The 20,089-nt window shown below is 40.1% G+C and overlaps 1 protein-coding gene across 2 annotated transcripts in view; it reads right to left on the bottom strand.

Moving 5' to 3' along the window:
* Positions 1 to 19,692, bottom strand: part of bdnf (brain-derived neurotrophic factor) — a 37,596-nt gene extending 17,904 nt beyond the window's left edge. The window contains exons 1-2 of one of the 2 annotated variants that reach the window (XM_014026005.1): positions 19,586 to 19,692; positions 2,513 to 2,600 (exon numbers count right to left, since the gene is read on the bottom strand). In XM_014026005.1, the coding sequence (XP_013881459.1) occupies positions 2,513 to 2,566 (54 nt within the window). In that variant the 5' untranslated portion in view covers positions 2,567 to 2,600; positions 19,586 to 19,692. Of the gene's footprint in view, positions 1 to 1,799; positions 2,191 to 2,512; positions 2,601 to 19,585 lie in introns of those variants that run through there. The other variant, XR_001311787.1, reaches the window with a different exon arrangement.
* Between the last annotated feature and the right edge of the window lie 397 nt (positions 19,693 to 20,089).

Raw genomic sequence — 20,089 nt, forward strand, 5'->3', positions numbered from 1 at the left:
AGGCCGGCTCCTCCGAAGGTCGAATTTGTCGGCCGCATCGGAGGAGTCTTCGGTTTTGGACGGCCTTCGTCGCGGCGCTGTGACGTATGCGGCCGACAAATTCGACCTTCGGAGGAGCCGGCCTGTCGTTTTGGACGCAGCCTAAGTACAACAAAATGTATTTAACYTTTAAAAAGGTGGATTTTATGATTTGTCCCCTTTAAAAACAGGTCTGATTTTATTTTAAAGATCACAGTACGGACTAAGAAAACTTCCACAGTCAGTAAACACAGTTCACTGCGCCAACAAAGCTCTATCACGCAAAAAAGAACTCACAGGGAAACACTATCCAAAAACAACAGACGTTTTCTCTGAACCAAAGCTGATTTAAAATGAACCGTGAAGGTGAATCAAAAGGTGACATATGTTTAGGAAATCATGGACACCATGTCCTCCATGCTAAAGAAGAGAGGAACCATATGACCTGTTAAAAAAGCCTGCCTCTCTGATGGTATGTGGGTGCATTACACATTTGGAAAGGCAGCATCAAATCAGAAACGCATAAATAGGTTTTAGAACAAGATTTGCTCCCATCCAGCACAGAAGAGGTCTGTCGAGCAGCTTAACTCATCAGACAAGACATGATTTTAAAAAGTGAAGCTTCATATTGATAAATATGTTTTTGTCCAAACTATTTGAGATGCGGTAACACCACAGAATTCAAAAATTACCTTATTTTTTCCTAAAAAACATTGCCTAATTTTCCACTGTAAACAACACATTTTGGGTTTTGGGATTTACATATTAATGCGTTTTGTTTTTATTATCATTTTACACAACAACTTTTACTGAATTGGAGCCATAAAATGTTTGAGCAAGGAGCGACATGAGATACATTTGGAGAAAAATGGTTGTGAGAAACACTGGGAGAGTGGTATAAATGATATATTTACCCAGCATAAGTAGAAGCTGGGTTTCTGAAGCCTTCAAATAAACTCCGTCAGTAACACCTGGACAAAATAATTCCTCAAAAAAAAAACAAAAAAAAACAGCCATTTTAACACAGCAGTCTTCATACTTTCCTGTTTACATCTGCTAATCACATTTGGGCCCCATCAGGTCTCTGGAATCATTATTAAAATGGAGAGTGCCAGCCGAAAACTTTGAGTCTATAAGTGCTTTCCTCCTCCTCCTCCTCCTCCTCTTCGATGTAATGACAACTATTAAGCGTGGATGGATCCAGTCTGGGCTGCGTGCATCATTACTCTGTCTTAATCTTTGTTCCATAAATATTGATAACATGTGCCCCCACGTCATCAGTTACTAGTACCTGCTGTTATAAATAGAAGCAGGTTATCTCTTACTGTCAGATCCCAGCTTTACCTCGTGTATCTACAGGAAGTTGAGCTCCGGGACGAGCAAAGAGCAGACAGAAAAACAACATTACACACCCTGCACCTCCAGCCCCTGATGTTTTCCCACTGATGTTCAAATAAATAGGATTTAAGGGAAAATTTTAACAGATCGAGTATTAAAAAGATAACAGAAATTAACACAAAGGTTCGATTTTGTTCAAAAATAACGAGCCGTAATTGCCGTTGAAGTGGCTGAGTGCCGTCACCCTGTTGACACTGTGCTTCCCTGCCGTACATCTGGCTTTCTGTAAGTGCGGCTTCGTAATATTTCTTTGGAGTGTGGAATTAATTATCGGGTGGTGACTCAGAGCTCAGGTCGTCGGAAAGTAACGCAGCCCGTAAATAATGGCCCCGCTGCCGCCACCATACTTCACACGAAGCGCTGCGTTTGTGCTAGTTTTGCTGTTCTATGTATAGTGTCACGGACAGCGTCAGGATGAGTGATATTTGGGTTGCCCCAGCTCGCAGCCTGCTGACATTACACTGAAAGCGCCGCCGTGGCACTGATGGGTTTTCTTTTCTGGCTCATGCCGCACACAGTATCATCTGTCCTTTTCCTTTAGCTTGTACTCGTTAAATGCCAGGCGACGATGTAAACTCTGCCTCTCAGAGCCCGGGGTGGGAATCTGTAGCTCTTGGGTGTGACATATGGGGGCATTGATCTCCTGACTCTGACTAACCTCTGTCTGCACGACAGCATGGAGTTGGAGGATGCAGCCTGTCTGCCAGGATCTTTATGACCGCCCGAATGAGACGGGTAATCTTGGGCCTGCCACCGGGCTGAGAGGCTGCCAAACTACAGCCGGAACAGGGAGGGTAAGCACAAAAGTTTGGACTTTGGAAAGCAAAAACAAAAATCTAAACGGATCAAACACTGCCCCAGGAATGCGACAGAAATGACTTTTAGTTCTGCAGTTTGTTGCTTTAAAATGAGCTTTGTGTGTGTGTGTGAAAGCTCAGAGTGGTGCAGATTTGAATAGATACATTTGCATGTTGTTGCTTAGCCAAAGGCATTATCGGTTCCCAATGGTGGTGACCTGAAATTTTGCATGCACGGCAACCCTGCAGATGGTAGCCCCTTTATGCTCAAATATTGCACAGAAGTAAGAAGCACTGACCTTCGATGCAGCACATGAGTGTAACGCACGTTGCCAGAGATGCTCACATTTCATGGTTGTCCCTCCCGCCCAGATTTTTCTCTGAACTCTGCAAAAATAAAAACAAAAAAGAGGAGAAACAATACATTTGTGAGCTCAGACTGATTGTTTTTGATTGGTAATGTTCACTCCGATCCACGCTGGCCCCTGACTCAAGAGGCCAGACGGACTGGAATGTAACAAGTGACTGAAAAGTTGACTGTGACAATAAAAGAGAAAATGTGTGGTTATTTCTTATAGCTTGCAGATGTGTAGAAGTTATTCCGATGGGTTGGAAATGCTCAAACAGAATTCATGTTGAAGATTTAGGCTCACAAGAAGGCAGAACAGGCTGATGATCACTGAACCGTGGCCCCAAAACGATTCTTTCACATGTATGAAATTAAAAATAGACCCTTTTTTTTATTACTACAATGTTTGACAAGAAATTTAGCCTGTGTTTAGGTTTCTATAGTAGTGTAAATTCCTCACAGTGAATTTCAGTTTAAACCACTTAAAAAAAAAGCCAAACTCCCAGCAGCCTTTAAACAAGACTGTTTTCATTTATTTATATTTTTCCCAGTATTTTACGTAAAAGCCCTTTTCTGACCCCCATACTAAAATAGCTGTGAGAGGAAAATAATCTTTATCTGCTTAAGCACTTATGGGCACCCAGGAACGGTGGGGTCAAGAGTTTTAGCTCTATTACTGGCTSTGATCTGAAAGACAGCAGCGGAAGTCTGAACAGCAGGTGGAAGCTCGTAACTTGGACGCTGGCAGTTCAAATCCCTGCGCTGCTTTTCAGAACATCTGCCAAAGGTGCTGTTTCACAGTCAAAGAAGTCTGAACCYGGCGGTTTTTATCCCCAGCCACATTAATAACACTGATATTTTATTTWAAAAAAAATAACGCCTACTGTATATTTAAACTTTGCACCGCTTGTTCACCAGAAAACCAAATTACCAGAAAACACAATTTTAACATGTTTACACATAAAAGTAGCTTAGCATTAGCTGCTAGGCTGCTTCACTCATTCAGGTGTCATGGAGGCATTTTATTTCCTGTCTGGCTAGCTTAAAGCTATCAAACTTAAACTCTGTGTTGAATTTTGTTCAGCATTAAGGAAAACARACCAGTGTCAAATTAATCATCCTTACGTCATGTTTTCATGTACTGCTAATTAATTTAATGCACCTACTAGCAAATTTTTTAAAAATAATTTATTCATTTATTTAGGATATTTCTTTATTAAAATAAAACTGCTGCTAAAAATCTAAAATGCAGTCAAGGCTTTAAACTGTGCCTATATGTGCAGATAATGATGCACTTCTATAATTTTTTTTGTCAGTTTTTGTTTTCATTTAGGCTAATTTTGGTATTTTGCTGCTAATTTAGCCCTTTAGTATTAGTTTAGCTCATTTTAGCTCCAGACGACTTTAGCTAGTTTTAGCTATYGGTTTCCTAATGTGAGCTTTCAGCCATATGGATTTGCTAATTTTAGCTTTTAGCTATGGTTTTGGTAATTTCAGTTTTTTTGCTGTTTTGTCAGATTTACCAATAGCTACTGCTTTATAAATTTAAGCTTTTAACTACAATTTTGTTAATTTTAGCACTCCAGATAAATACAATAAGTTTAGCTTTTAGCAACTGTTTTGCTAATGTGAGAGTTTAGCAGAGGGTTTGTCAATTTTAGCTATGGTTTTGGTAGTTTCAGCTTTTTTCTGCAGTTTTGTCAGATTTACCTGTATCTACTGCTTTAAAAATTTAAACTTTTAGCTATTGCTTTACCAAGCTTTTAGCAACATTTTTTAAATTTTGGCTTCTCAATAAATAAAATCTATTTATCTTTTAGCGACTGTTTTGCTAATTTCAACTTCTAGCTATGGATTTGTTAAAGTGAGCTTTCAGGTTTTTAGTTTTAGCCTTTAGCAATAGTTGTGGTATTTTTTTTTTTATTTTTCTGCTGTTTTTTCAAAAACAGTTTTTTTTTTTTTACAAAATTAAAGTTTTGCTACAACTTTGTTAATTTTTGCTTTTAGCTAATTTTGCTGACTTTAGTGCTACTGTTTCGCTCGTTTTAGRTTTTCCACATGGTTTTGTATACTTTTTGTTCTGCTTGCTATAACATTTATGGTAAAGGTAATTTATTCATCAGTCATTCACCCTTAATTTTTTTTCTTTTACAGATAATATTGTTTATCTGTTTTTCTGGACATTTTCCTCTGGACCTTAGCAGTTGTTTACAAATGAATCCCATCCCCCCCAAAGTCAGACAAGATACCCGATTACAGGTGACAGACAGACAGTGGGCTGAAAGTTTAAAATAAAAGGCCTTAAAGGGAATAAAAGCTTCACAGTGAATGGTGAGGGAATTGTTAAAGATAATACAAAGGAGTGGAATTTCTTGTGTATTTGTCTGCAAGGGATATCCCAGCCAAAGTTTCTCTATACATCAAAGGGCCGCCACAAATAAAAGCACACTTGTCAGGGGCGAACAAACTGCCTCCTTTATGCCTCCTACCATCCAAATTCATTAGCACAAAGCCTTTGGATGTACAACACTGCAAAGAAGACGTACTATTCAGATGACATGCTTTGCTCTCTGGTGGTTTGCAGTGTGCTTTTGTCTGGACAGATATACAATATCATTGGATAAAAAAAATCCTTTCAGTCCCTTTTACTCCCTGTTAAAGACTCCCGTTACACTCCCTCCCCCATGCGCTCTTTCTTCCCTTAAACAAAGTAAACTTGATGCAGTCAGATAACTCTTGCAGCCCTCAGGCCTAATGCCCAAAAAATGAGTCTCAGGTTTATTCAGCTTCGTTTTTTTCTCTCCTCCTCTGTAAGCAAAGAGCCTCAAACAAACTGTGGTCAGACAGAATGGACACGTTTCACTGTTGACAGGAAATCATTGTCTGTTTTGGCTGCCGGGACTGTTTTGATGTTTGCAGTCCTGAAACAAGCGTCACCTGCACCTTTGTTCTTTCACACTTTGAAAACTGCTGGGTTGTTTTGGTAACTTTCTCGGTTCATAGATCAGGTTGACCAAATATTGGGTGAGAAGGTTTGACCCAGTGGTTGGGTCGGTGCGAATACAGTCTGGCCTTTCAGTTTGTAACATTGGGCGGCCTATGCTCAAATACATTCATAGCAACCTCCTGTACTTTTTTAAATTTAACTTTAATTTCAAACTAGGGGTGTCCTGATACTGGTTTTTCTCAAACCAAGTATGAACACTTCAGGTACTCACCAATGCCAAGTACCGAAACCGAATACTTAAACATTACACAAAGACTATAAAACACATTTCTTTTATTTAATATCTGTTTTTAAATTGGACACATACCTGATGTTTTTCAAAGCGACCTCAGTCTGAACGGTTATGTCAAATTTTTTCTGACTTTTATTCCAGTGAGGGGGTGAGCGGGCGGATCCGAGTAATAATAAAGAAACTGACCTCAAGTCACGCAGTTTAAATACGTTTAGCTCCACGTCTTCAGCTACAGAAGTCCAGTCGCTTCATCTTTGTTCTTTTAATTTTCCATGTCCTGGATGACTGAGAAGCCACAGAAACCTATGATATTAATGTTGGTTTTGGACCGTGTCGATGCTAAAGTTGCTGGATCGATACTTTAGGTAATTTTACTTCGAGCATGTTGCTCTTGTTCCATAAATACAAGATGCAGCGGAGCAGCCAATCATTGTGTGTGTATATGTGTTTCATGCTCCATGTTGCCATCTGCTTCCCAAACAGAACCATACATTCTGACAGCATTTGTGTAGAAATATATCCATTTTTATTAATATAGTTGGGATTTTGACAAAATTATTCCGCCTTTTGGTGACTTATTTTGAAAATACAGATGTTGTGTTTGGTCCTTTTTATGTTGGTGTGATGTGACCTTCATAGATTGACTCTGGAGCAGCTCAGGCGTCCGGCAAAAGTAGGATTGGATGTCATTTTGGCGGATTGCCGTCCGCTCAGCACCGCACCGCTGTGGGGAGTCAGTTTCATTGATTAGAATGGCTGTGGATTTGCTGTGGAGGTTGGACCGCAGCACAGTGGAGCGGAACCGCATCTAGTGTAAATTAGGGATAAGGGAGGTTGAATTAAAATGTAAATCTCCATTAAAAAAAAGGTATTGGTACTTGGTATCGGGGCATTTTGAACGAGTACTTGGCCAAATAACGATACCAGTATCATTATTGGGATGCCACTAATTCAAACATATTTATGAATGAGTTTTATTTGTATTTTATGTTGATAGTGAACTGGTCTCATCGTAATGTTGCCAGATGTTGAAATGACTGCAGAGCACAACTGAAACAGATACAAACACTGCTTAACCAAAATGTATTTATAACCAGAAGTAGGCAAGCATAAATCTAGACCACACTGCATCACAAAACATTAACTTTGAGCAAAAATCCTGCTGAGTTAAAACTACCTCAAGCTGGTTTTATCCAAATGAAAAAAAATAAAAAAACTGGGATAACCAGCACTCCAAAAAATACCTTGGTTTTAATAAGGGCAGAAGACAGGACGCGTTTCGGCCACATGCCGTCGTCATCTTGTATCGATCCAAATTTAACCCAACATTGGGTTACAAATTAATGTCTTGAACCAAGCATTTTTAAGTGTGTGAAAACTTGTGAACTTAATTGTAAAATAATTTAAAATACAGTGAGTAAAAACAGTATTGAACACGTCACCATTTTTCTCAGTAAATATATTACTAGAGGTGCTAATGACATGAAATTTTCACCAGATGTCGGTAACAACCCAAGTGATCCATACATACAAAGAAATCAAACCATAAATGTCCAGAAATGAAGTTCTTTGTAATAATGTGGAATGGCACAGGGAAAAAGTATTGAACACATGAAGAAAGGGAGGTGTAAAAAGGCATGGAAAGCCAAGACACCAGCTGAACTCTCTCAGTAATTAGAAAGCAAGCCTGCCCCTTGTCAGTGCAAGTTAATATCAGCTGGTTCAGTCCCAAATGATGGCCAGGTATCACACAAGAACCATCTGATGATGGGTAAAAGTAAAGAGCTCTCTCAAGACCTTCACAACCTTATTGTTGCAAAGCATAATGATGGCATCGGTTACAGAAGAATGTCTAAACTTCTGAAGGTTCCAGTGAGCACTGTTGGGGCCATAATTCAGAAGTGGAAAGAACATTATTTCACCATAAACCGACCACGACCAGGTGCTCCTCACAAGATTTCTGACAGAGGAGTGAAAAGATTTATCAGAAGAGTTGTCCAAGAGCCAAGGACCACTTGTGGAGAGCTTCAGAAAGACCTGGAATTAGCAGGTACGATTGTTTCAAAGAAAACAATAAGTAATGCACTGAACCACCATGGCCTGTATGCACGCTCACCACGCAAGACTCCACTGCTGAAGAAACAGCATGTTGAAGCTCCTTTAAAGTTTGCTGCACAACATTTAAACAAGCCTGTGTAATACTGGGAGAATATAGTCTGGTCAGATGAGACCAACACTGAACTGTTTGGATGCCAGAATACACATCATGTTTGGAGGTCAAATGGCACTGCACATCAGCCCAAAAACACCATACCAACAGTGAAGTTTGGAGGTGGGAACATCATGGTGTGGGGCTGTTTTTCAGCATATGGTACTGGCAAACTTCAAATAATTGAAGGAAGGATGAGTGGAAAAATGTACAGAGACATTCTTGATAAAAATCTGCTTCCATCTACCAGGATGATGAAGATGAAACGTGGCTGGACATTTCAGCAAGACAATGAGCCCAAACACAAAGCCAAGGAAACTCTCAGTTGGTTTCAGAGAAAGAAACTAAAGCTGCTGGAATGGCCCAGCCAATCACCTGACCTGAATCCAACAGAAAATCTATGGAAAGAACTAAAGATCAGAGTTCATAGAAGAGGTCCACGAAACCTTCAAGATTTGAAGACTGTTTGTGTGGAAGAATGGGCCAAAATCACACCTGAGCAATGCATGCCACTAGTTTCTCCATACAGGAGGCATCTTGAAGCTGTCATTGACAACAAAGGCTTTTGTACAAAGTATTAGATAAATTTCAGTAAGTGTGTTCAATACTTTTTCCCTGTGCCATTCCACATTATTACAAATAACTTCATTTCTGGACATTTATGGTTTGATTTCTTTGTATGTATGGATCACTTGGGTTGTTACCAACATCTGGTGAAAATTTCATGTCATTAACACCTCTAGTAATATATTTACTGAGAAAAATGTTGACGTGTTCAATACTTATTTTACCCGCTGTATATATTTATTAGTACTCTGCAACGGAGGTTATTTTCCCCAGTTGCTGTTTCTGTTGAATTTGGAATTAATTAAGGTTAATTTAGATTATTTTATAACGATATAACTGTTAGATGTTGACATGAAGTGTGGGTGGGAACCTCTTTCAATGAGCCACAAAAACAAATATAAAATAAAATTTAAAGTGATGATTCAAATGACAAAAAACTGAACAAAATACTTAGAAAAACAAGTCTTTATAAAACAAATATCATCTGTACACCTCCTTCAAACTAAAATATCTCTATTTTTTACAAGTTTCCACACAATAATCAAAATAAAAAAAATTCAGATGTTTGAAGGAACAAAAATATTTTTTTGATGAAAACTTTGCAAATCTGCTCTTTTTTCTTTTCTTTTTAAAATATTTTCACTGAGTAGGAGTATTTAAACTTTAAACGGTACACGCAGTAAGTATACATATTAATGTATAATTCACATTTGTAAAAACCAAGACTTGGATCGGTCTTAAAATATTTCAGCGTGTCGAAGAAAGAAAAAAAAAGAAAGGAAAAAATAAAAGCTTTGAGTGAATGCAGTGACTCATCACCAGGGTCATTTGCCTTTCACTGCAAATGAGTGTGGGTGTCTGCCTAAGTTGCGCTTATAAGCTGGATATTGTTTTTTAATCATGCAAGATAGAAAGAAAAGGTGAAATAAAAGGGAGAGAGACCTGTTGTTTGTGGATGAGTGAAAGTAGAGGCGAAGACAAAGACCGAGGGCTGAATGTAAAGTCAGTTTGAGGCTGGGCACGTGTGTTTTTAAATGAAACGAGCGCTCGGGCCTGGAAGTTGGGCTTCCTGTCATTCAATCACGAAGCCTTCTGTGTCGTAAATTAGGCGTKTTTGCTACGAAGGTGAGTTGAAGAAAAGCACAAAAAAGCGGAGGGGATACAACAAGTGTGGCTTCATTTTTAAGTTGGATCTACATAAATCATGTCTTTGTTGTCTTTTTTTCTTCTCTCTCTCTCTTTTTTTTGTAAGTTTTTAAAACTTAAGCCAAAGGTAGGTAGGAGAAAATTTAATTAACCTCTATCTGCAGAACTCCAGCCCACATACAGCAAGAGTTATATCCATGGTAACACTTCATCTGAAAAGGTGTGCTGCTTCACGCTACCATGAACACTCGCATAAAAGCCGACATGATCACGAATTAAACCGTAAACTCACAACAAGCTTTTGAATGTTGAAAACACTTCATCAGATCATGCAAAGACAAAACTCTGTCAGTGTGTAAAATAAACTATCACAAAATGAACAGTTTGTCTCCATTTCTAGGTTTAGGTTTTGGATTCCTTCCGTTTAACTTCTTCCGTCGTAGCGCCTTTACTTCCTGTTTTATTTTGTCGCATCTTTGTTCTTCCTGCTCTAGGTTTGTAACTGGAACACCTGTTACTCATCTCCTGTCCCTCTGAGCATTCACAGTCCCAGGTTTCTCTCGTCCGTTCATCAGTTTTTTCTCACTTCAGTTTTGTTTTGTGTCGGTTTAATTTTGCCCGATATTGACGGGAATTCTGTTTCTATTCTGGGATTTGTATTGTTCGGCTCAGCTCAAACAAAAATGACCCATCTCTTTCAGCTCAGGTGTGAAAGAAACGAAACAACCGGCTCTAAAATTGTACACCAAGATCCCCAACGTATCCCGAATTCTCTGGATTTCGCCACATTTCACGCCACTGTTTTCTTAGTTTGGTTCAATTAGTTTTCTTTTGTAGCATCAGTTCATTTGTTGCACGTGCTCTGGCTTAAATTTATTCAAGATTCGTAATTCACAACTATCCATTTCCAGATCTTGAGCTCCAGTTGTGTTTCATCATATGAAACAGTTCTCTAGAATCATAATCAGCTTTATTGTCATTCACACACAACATTAAAGATGCAATGCAGAACTAAATTACAGTTTACCGTTCGAAGGAACGGAGGGACAGGTCTTGCACAACATGGTCGCGCTACCRTTTGCAGCTTGGAAAATAAAACACACAATGAGCTAGGTGAGTTAAAAAAGTTGCTCTGATCCCATATTTACTCATAAACACAGAATCATATGCACAAAAAAAAAACGACTTGCAAGCGCAAGACAGCTAAGGAGGGAAGGGGGCTGGGGATCAAACACATGGTACGGGGGCGGGATTCAGTGGAGTCAGTGACGTTCCAGGTTTATACTCCATGCTGGAACCAATCCAAGACCCGTCAGAATCCAGAAACCAGATTTTACCCTCCCAAGCTCAGTTCAGAAGAGTTTAGAGTTTCCCCTTCCTCCCTTACCACCACCACGGCCTTCAGACTGGTCCACACCAATGATACAGGGAGAGGGAGCAGGGCAATCAAGACTTTGTTGAGATATCCTCCCAGGAAGTTTTGATAACTGCTGATCGACCAAGGCCAGCAGCTGCTGGGATCCGAAAGTTAAACACAATTGTTTTGGGACAAGCGGCCTCGAATTTCTTGCCGCTTTACAGTCTTAACTGCATCTCTGAAATGGCCAAAAAAAGGCAAAATGTTCAAAATTTCATCACATTCTCGCCTCTTTTCATCTGAAACTTCACCCAGGTGTAATCCTACTCCTCATGGGCACGCTGCTGAGCCACGATTCTAGTCAGAATCACACCCAGTTTGCGACTTATCTCCCCCAACATCTGAGTCTGTGTGTTACCAGTACGGGAGATTCCACCCATGGTTCCTGACAGCCTCTCACAGGCCCAGGCTGCTGTCAGGACCACTTTCATTTTCTGATAAGCCAGAAATCCACCTCTGCCGATCAGCAGAAATCCAGTTATCATAAATCCAAATATGTAAAAATATTCCACGTCTTCGATGGAAAGCGACGCCAAACAGATCAGGTTCCAGCCCCAAGAACCAGTGACCCGACCAGCAGCAACTATTCCACTGGGACAGCTACGTTCCCCCTGTCCCAATCTTAATGTGGAATAAATAGGTCGTAGGTTCGTTCAGAGACCAGTTGACCAAATCATTAATTCGTTTTGTTTTCGGATGATAGGTAGAAGAAAGGCTTGAAAAAGCTGCAAAGCAGGGAAGGAGGGACAGGTTTGGGAGAGAGAGAAAAAAGTGTCCAACTCCTCTGGAGGCCAAGCAGAAAAAAAACTATATGTTTGGGGGTATCCAGATCTTTTGGCTCAGTCTAACCCAAAAACAAAGTAAATGCCGTTTGGTTCTCAAACAGCTTCTCATTTGTGTAGTCCACAGGCAAATTTTCAGTTGCAGTCTTACTCAATTTAAAGTCTTTGCAACAAGGCAACCAACCAAAGACTCATTTTAAGGAGCCAGTTTTTGGAAATCACTGCCTATATTCATGTAGTACTGTCCATGCACATTCTCTTATTCTTCACATCAGCCTGTTTTGTACCCGCCTCAGAAACTACCCTACATTTAGGAATTATGGGGTATTCACACCAGGAAAGTCCTTTAGTTTACTTTTGGTCCAGACCAAAAGCAGACTTTATTTTTTTAATTTAGTGCGGTTTGCATTCACATTGTGCTTTTTTCCAATTGGYCTATTTGTCAACAAAGCCACGTGGATGACCCTCATTGCTCTCGTTGGACAGAAACGATGTTAGTGGGACAGAGCACAGATCTGGAAAGAAAGATGGAAGTTTTTATTTTTTTACATTTATTTAAAAAGCTGGAAGTCCTGTGTGTATCTAAGTACCGAGGAGGCACAGTCTCCTTGCTCCAGGTCTGTCCACGGCTTATTGTTTGTAGTTRCATGATATCAACAGTGATGCAACGCTAATGTTTACCATGTTGCTTATAGCTACGGTGGTTTGTGAAGTCCAAAAAGGCGCATGTTTCATGTAGCTGTCGGTTCGAGGCAGGTCTGTTTGCATACTTGAAGCGAACATCACCAAAGTTTGTTTGGAAACAGAACGAGGCCACCTGAAAAAGTGGGTCTTGGTCCGGTTGTTTGGTCTACACCAGGGTTCGCATGAGTGCATTAACATCTCCATATGAACAGGGGAAACAAATTGTGGTCCGTTTAAAGTGGACCAAACACTCAATCTGCTGGAGTATACTTTTGAAATGAACGTTGACGGATTTGCACCAGTTTTCCCATCAATCCTAATTTATCATCTAAACCAGGGGTCCCCAAACTTTTTCCTGTAAGGGCCACATAACTTTTCCCTTCTCTGGTGGGGGGCCGGAGTCAGTTTGTAACAGAAAAAGTGTGACTATTGCAGGAGTGCCTAAATGTAAAAAAATATTGTTTTCCAGAAAACACAATCAAATAACCCTCTCTGGGTTCTTCACAGTTTGTATTCTGCTGAGCTAACAGTCCACTTTTTAGCTTTGAGACTTTGTTTGCTCTCATTTGGCCTCGCAAGCTATCATACTTGTCTTTGTGACGGGATTCATTGTGCCGCCGCAGATTGTATTCTTTGAATACCACCACTGCCTCTTGACAGATGAACAAAAAAATAATCGTTTGTCCACTGCAGCTTAAATGCCCTGCATTCTGAATCATTTTTTCTCTTACCTAATCTTTTCACCATTATTCCGTTCTCTCTTTGAGAGGGGCGGGTTTAGGATTTTTTTCTGGGGGTTGCCAYATAGGGGCACAGACCACAGAAGGGTGGAACATGATGTCACGTTATATGCGTGTATGTATGAAATAGTTACTAACTAATAATAGTTAATAATGAAAATAGTTCATAACTAAGGAACATTTTATTGCAAAAGTCCAACTTTATAATCAAATACAAATACACATATATGAAAAAAAAAAACTAAATGCTCTCTGGTATTGTTCTGGGGGCCGGACCAAATGGGGAGGCGGGCCGGATCCGGCCCGCGAGCCGTAGTTTGGGGACCACTGATCTAAATGATCAGGGCTGTAGTTTCAGATGTTTTTAGTCATAGGAGAGCTCCGGAGTTGTACAGCTTTAGTGCTTTAGAATTATGGAAACTAAACTGACAAGAGCTGGAGACACCCATGACAGCTCTGCAACTATTTTGGGACAAACGAGGAAACTGAAAACCTTCGCAAACATTTTGAGACATTTAGGAGTCGGCTTCACCAAAGCCATTCACCAACATTTGCGTTAGCACTCATGGCGTCTCCTTTTGGTCAACAAATCATGTGTATTTAGAAGCACTGTTTAAAAATTGTAAAGAATTAAGTCAGAAATGTATTTGTTGTACTTGCACGTAGATGTATATGTTTTCATATAAATACCATAATTTCTTTTTGACTTTATACTTTGGCAGCCTGGCTGACTGAGTTATTCAGTTTTGTTATTAAGCTAATTCACCAATGACAGAGTTTAACAACTGTTTCCAAGCATCTCAGCTCTGCTTTTTAAAACAAACCGCAAAAATCCAAACTTTAATCCTCCAGCTATGAATAAAACCACAAGAGTCCTCTAACCTTAATATACCAGTATTGTTGAAGCAATAAACCCTGCAATGTTTCCTTAATTATCTAATTAAACAAAACCAGAAACTTCTTCTAAATTCACATAAGCTGTTTCAAGTGTAGACCTTAAATAAAACCTCTCTCTTTTCATTCATGTAACATTTTTCTCTTTCTGAGTTTGATTTGAAACAGACAAACGTTGTCCTTTAGTTAAGGACATCGGGACACAAAACATTTCTTTTTCAGTAGGTCTAATGGCCAAGGCTAAATATAATTGTTCACTTTAAAGCACCTATTGTTTCTTGCTGATAAGACCTCAGTTTAGGTTGAATTTGAAGTGAAATATACAATAAGACCCAGGTTTCTGCAGTTGATGGACAAACCCTAGAACGGCTGAGTGAATCATCAGCAGAAAAAACAAAAAAAAATCAGTAGCTGCATTAAAAAATATCCAGTTCTTTCATCAAAAAGTCCAGGTATTAGCACGGGCAAACAAAACATTTACAATGAAGCTTTTCACTAAGACACACCCACGACATCCAAGCCTTGTTCTGCTCGACTAAAACAGAGCAAAAACCAAATCTAACTTTTACTAGTGAGGGGAGTTTTTGGAAACGTTTTGGATAAAATGAACACTCAGGGTGAAATATTGTCGCCAACAGCAATGCATTTTCATTACTGCAGCTTTGATTGATCAGACTGAAAATAAAATGGATGGGCAGATAAAATTCAATAAAACAATTATAAATTTGTTTACCTTCTGGTAAAAAAAAAAAGAAAATGTGCTCTTTGTTTTCCGAACAAAAACCACACTTTCTGCCGTGCGACTTTTATCCAGTGCATCAAACCTAACAGGGATGCAGATGTGAGTTAAGCTCACTCTGAACACACCCACACAGTCCTGAGAGGAGGACTAATGAAAACACCTGTGTAGGTGTAACTTGGATGTGCCTCTGAAACGAATCCAATTAGGCCCGAATAAAAAGAATGGCAGGGCGGATGAAMGGTCCGTGGTGTCGGTGTTTAAATGACTTTGACTCTCTGCTGTAAGTCCACCCTCCTGTGCAGTGTGGGGCTTTAATGTTCTCTGAGTAAAAAAAAAAAAAAAAAAAAACAACAACTAACTTTCTTACAGTTAAAGCTCTACAGCTGAGCTTCTGTTCCTGAGTGTTAACAAAAAACATCTTGTTTACAACTAAAATTCTGAAGGAATGCACATCACCTGCAGTTTTTCATGCCAGTGTAGAGATAAATGTGTCAGGTCTGGATTAAAATTCAGCAAGAAAAGCAGTCTCTATTCTGTTCTGTCATTAAAAACTGAGCATGCTTTGGTGACGATGGACACAAAATTAAATAAATAAATAAATAAAATAAAAATAAATCTCACTGGACTATTAGTTTCTTCAGGCTGTTCTACTCATGAAGAAAAACAGGCAAAAACTAAAACAAAAGGACCTATTCCTGGAGTTTAACATTTTCTCCGTGTTTTTTTTGATCACTACATGTAAATGTTTTTTAATAAGTTCTATGATAACTTTGGATGAGAGAGATGAGCAGGAATGTGTTGTATTTCATTAGAGTACTCTTAAATTCTCCTTTTAGTTTGCTAATCACCCCAGAGAATATTTGGGTACAGCAGTGGTGGGCAGCAGTAATCCAAAAATTAGTTCCACTAGCCCCAAAACACTAACTCAAATATTTAGGTCCCCTAATTCTAAAGCACTAACGCACTGAAAGTTTTAGCAAAAGTTAATTCTAAAGCACTAAAACAACCCAGTCAACCCATGAACATTCTTCAACACACATGAGTCACATGTTGCCATGTTGCTCTCTTGAGACTTATAATTAACACACAGCTGGATTTGGGTTCATATATTGTTAATATATTCACCCTCAGCTGTTAATATTAACATTTATCAATAACATTTATAGACCTCAGTTAGTGCTTCTAACTTTAGCCTATAAATTTAGCAAGTGCTAATCCACTAATAATTTTTAAAATTAGCAAAAAAGCCCCAAAGCACTAATCAGGAAATTAGTTCCCCTATTAGCGCTTTAGTGCTTTAGGAGAACTGTGCCCACCACTGGGGTACAGATGTGAAACTGAAAACCAACCCATGGCATAAATGGGTTTTCTTCATGCCATCTTCACTCTTCCTGGAAAGTATCATCAGCTATCTCCTCCTTCTTCATGCCAGCACAAAGACTCATGCTTAGATTTAATCAAAAAAGACCGTTTCAACCAGGGCTGCACAAAAAAAATCGCAATATCAGTGTGCACAATATTTATATCGCCAAGAACTGCTTGGAGTGCAGTAGACGAATGTATTTGAAGAGTTTTGAAGTTGTATTTTTCATTCTAACACAATAATTAGCCAGTAGGACTGTCTCAGCAGGAAAAGCTCACAGCAGATGGCATTGACAAAATTGCTAAAGGTCATATAGAGTAGGAAGTAGGGATTAGAAATGGAGGAAAAAAAACAAGATCTGATATCGTCATGGCAAGATTTTCCAATATTGTGCAGCCCTCGTTTCAACAGCCTAAAAGTCAGCAGAGACTGAACAGACGAGACAAAGTTCTGCTCTTAGGTCCTGGAAGTGCAACGACGACAATTATTAACCTTCCCACAAATTTCTGAGCTACAGCAAACAGACAATCAGCTGCGAAAAGTTCAACTCCACTGAGGAACAGAGTCGTTGGCGAAGTGAGCTACAAACATTCAGCTGGTCTAAGGGACATTTTGGACACGCTAGCCAAAGCCAAGCGCCAGGAAACACAAGACCTGATATCTGAGATCAGTTCTGAGCCACCATCAAGGTTCCTCACCCATCCTCAGACGTTCCACCTCAAGGACAATCCTCAGTGCTCACCATCGGACAATTAAACAGTGGATGTGGGGGAAAAAATCAAGGGGTTTGACATCTTTTCAAGGCGCTGCATGAACACCGACCTCCTTAAGTGTTGCATTACAAACACAGAAAAAGTCTTTTTCCACGCCTACTGCGCCCTCAGTAATTCATTTCTTTTATAGCAGCTACGACCACAACTGTGTACCTTTTTACAACAAAACATTAAATGGTGACAAAACCAAAAACCATTTATGTTTGTTGTATTTATTCAGGCTGCATTCTTTGCGCCGACTAACATGTCATGCTTTGTTTGCGGACAGGGTCTGCCTTTTTCTGTAATCCAAACAAATTAGGTGGATTCATCAGAACAAGAACTAAACCTAACTGTGATTCTCCCAACATATAAACCAGGGGCACCCAAACATTTTACCCGAGACGGCCAAAATGAAAATCGATCTGAGGGCTGCGGGCCAAATGCAATAATACAATACATGAAATGCAAATACTTCTTAAATAAAGTTATTTTATTTTTTATGATTAAGCTAGCAGCCCACTTCCCCCCCAGAAAGTTTCACGTACACTCGAGCAGCAAAAGCTCATGGGACATTTCATAAATTACAATTTGAGTATTTGTGGTCTTATAAAGTGTGCAAATCTAAGATGTGTATTTAAATCTAATCTAAACGTCTCTTGTAGTTACTTGTATTTTATGTTTAATTCTAATATAATTTAAAGATAAAGTAAGTAGGCTACTGTGAGTTAAGATTATTGGCACTGCAGCCTAGTTGGACCAGTGGTTGGAATGACTACTTGGAAATATAGTGTTTATTTATAAAACAGGAGAAAACAACCTAGTAGTAGGACAACTGCTGGTAGGCCAAATCAAATGGATTGGCAGGCCAATTTTGGCCCGCGGGCCCCACTTTGGACACCTTTGGTATAAACCATACCCAAGAGCCAGTTTTGGTAGGACATGATCAGAGCGCAAAGGTCCCCGCCTTTGGCCACTACCCATGGCATCATGCAGTCGACTCGTATGGCCCCTCCTGCAAGTGCTGGACCCATAGGAAGGCAAACCCATGTGGCTCATTCGGGTTGAGCCCGGCCAGGTCCCATGGGTAGAGACCCGGCCACCAGGGGTTCGCTGACGAGCCRCTTCCCCTGGCCTGGTTCCAATGTGGGGCCCTGGTAACCCAAGTCCGGGCAAAGGACACCAAGTTACTTGATTTACTTTGGCAAAGCTCTCTCTTTAACGATCAGTCCACGTTCCTACCCTCACATATGGTTATGAACTTTGGGTAGTGACAGAAAGAACAAGATCGTGGATACAAGTGATCGAAATGAGTTTTCTCTGCAGGGTAGCTGGACTCTCCCTTAGAGACAGGGTGAGAAGTTTTGTTATCCGGGAGAGACTCATCGTWGAGCCGCTGCTCCTCCACGTCGAGAAGAACCAGTTGAGGTGGTTCATCTAGTAAGGATGCCTCCTGGACACCTCCCTAGGGAGGTGCTTCAGGCATGTTCAACTGGGAGGAGACCTCAAGGAAGACCCAGGACACGCTGGAGAGTATGTCTCTCAGCTGGCCTGGGAARGCCTTGGAGTCCTCCCAGAAGAGCTGGAAGAGGTGGCTGGAGACAGAGAGGTCTGGGCTTCCCTGCTCAAGCTGCTGGGCCTGAGACCCGACTTTGTGAAAAGCAGAAGATAATGGATAGATGGATATAAACCTTAACAATCTGAGATTAAAAGCAGAAATACCTTATGGGACACTAATTGGGGGAATTATCCTGTAATTTACATGAAAAAAAAGTTGCAGTTATGATGCACACAGGCACTAAAACAACATTTGTAACACAAAAACTGATCTGTTTGCGCAACAAAAACAGAAGCAGCAATAAAAAGTTACCAGTGCGCGTCATGGTGGAGGGTGATGTGGGGTTTTCACAGAGTTTTGCTGTGTAAACAAACATTGTGTGGATGATAAGTGTATGGAAAAACACTGAACAGTGGGCAGCGGTGGAGCTCGGGGGGCAATCGTACGCTTTGGATATGGTACAGAATAAACAATCTTAAACAGAAATGGCTTCTATCCAAAACCAGCAGACAAAATCAAGCCGTTTGAAAAGTTTTAAAGTGGGCGTAGCTGAGTTTGGGTTAGAAAAAAATAGAAAACTATGTTCCAAACAAACTGTTCACGGAGAAATCCTTGTTGTATTAGGGTCTGTCTGCACAAAAACTAGATTTGAACAGATGAAAAATAAAGAATATGTAATGGATTAACAAAAAGTTAGAACTACTACAAAAACATTTAGCTGTTGTTTGCAGGCAATAACAAAAAAAGATAAAGCTCAAGCAAACATCACCAAAGGTAGGTCATATTGAAATGGAAACCCCCCTCTAACTAATGATAAACTTTACAACACAAACAGCTCATGCAACTGCAAATTAAAAGGAGTCAGGCGGGTTTTACAGAGCTGCTGAAGGGACCAGGCATCAGGAATCAAAGATCATTAGACATATTCACCAAAGCATCCGACCATGAGGACGAGTCAAACCTTCCACTCACGGCGTCGTCATCGTCTCCGGATTACTGGGAGTTTGTGGTAACGAGCGTGCACCGTAGGTTTGGGATTTAACCCTGTCTCCATGGCAATTGCTGCAACGATGACAAATTTGCCGTTTCAATAAACAAAACGACAAAGAATGTGGCGTGCCGGAGTCTCGGTGGCTTCAGTGTCATTACGTGAGAGGGGACACACGAACACATGAGATCCTTCGTTTGTGTGAACCGCGTGCCTCGCCGGGAGAACAAAAACAGAGCCAGGTTTGTATTTGCAGACAGTTGGATCGGAGTCTAAGTCAGCAAAGTACTTCAGTAGTCTCTGCAAATGGTGAAATGTTTATTTGCAAGGCTACCTGTGCGCCATACAGCTCTTTCTCCCGAGGATGAGTCATCCTCAGACTACATACGGCATGTTTGAGGTGGGCTTTGGATAAAGCTCCTGGAGGAGAATGTTAGAGGGGCAGA

The sequence above is a fragment of the Austrofundulus limnaeus genome, unplaced genomic scaffold (assembly GCF_001266775.1).
Source record: "Austrofundulus limnaeus strain Quisiro unplaced genomic scaffold, Austrofundulus_limnaeus-1.0 Scaffold5, whole genome shotgun sequence".
Taxonomy (NCBI): Eukaryota; Metazoa; Chordata; class Actinopteri; order Cyprinodontiformes; family Rivulidae; genus Austrofundulus; species Austrofundulus limnaeus.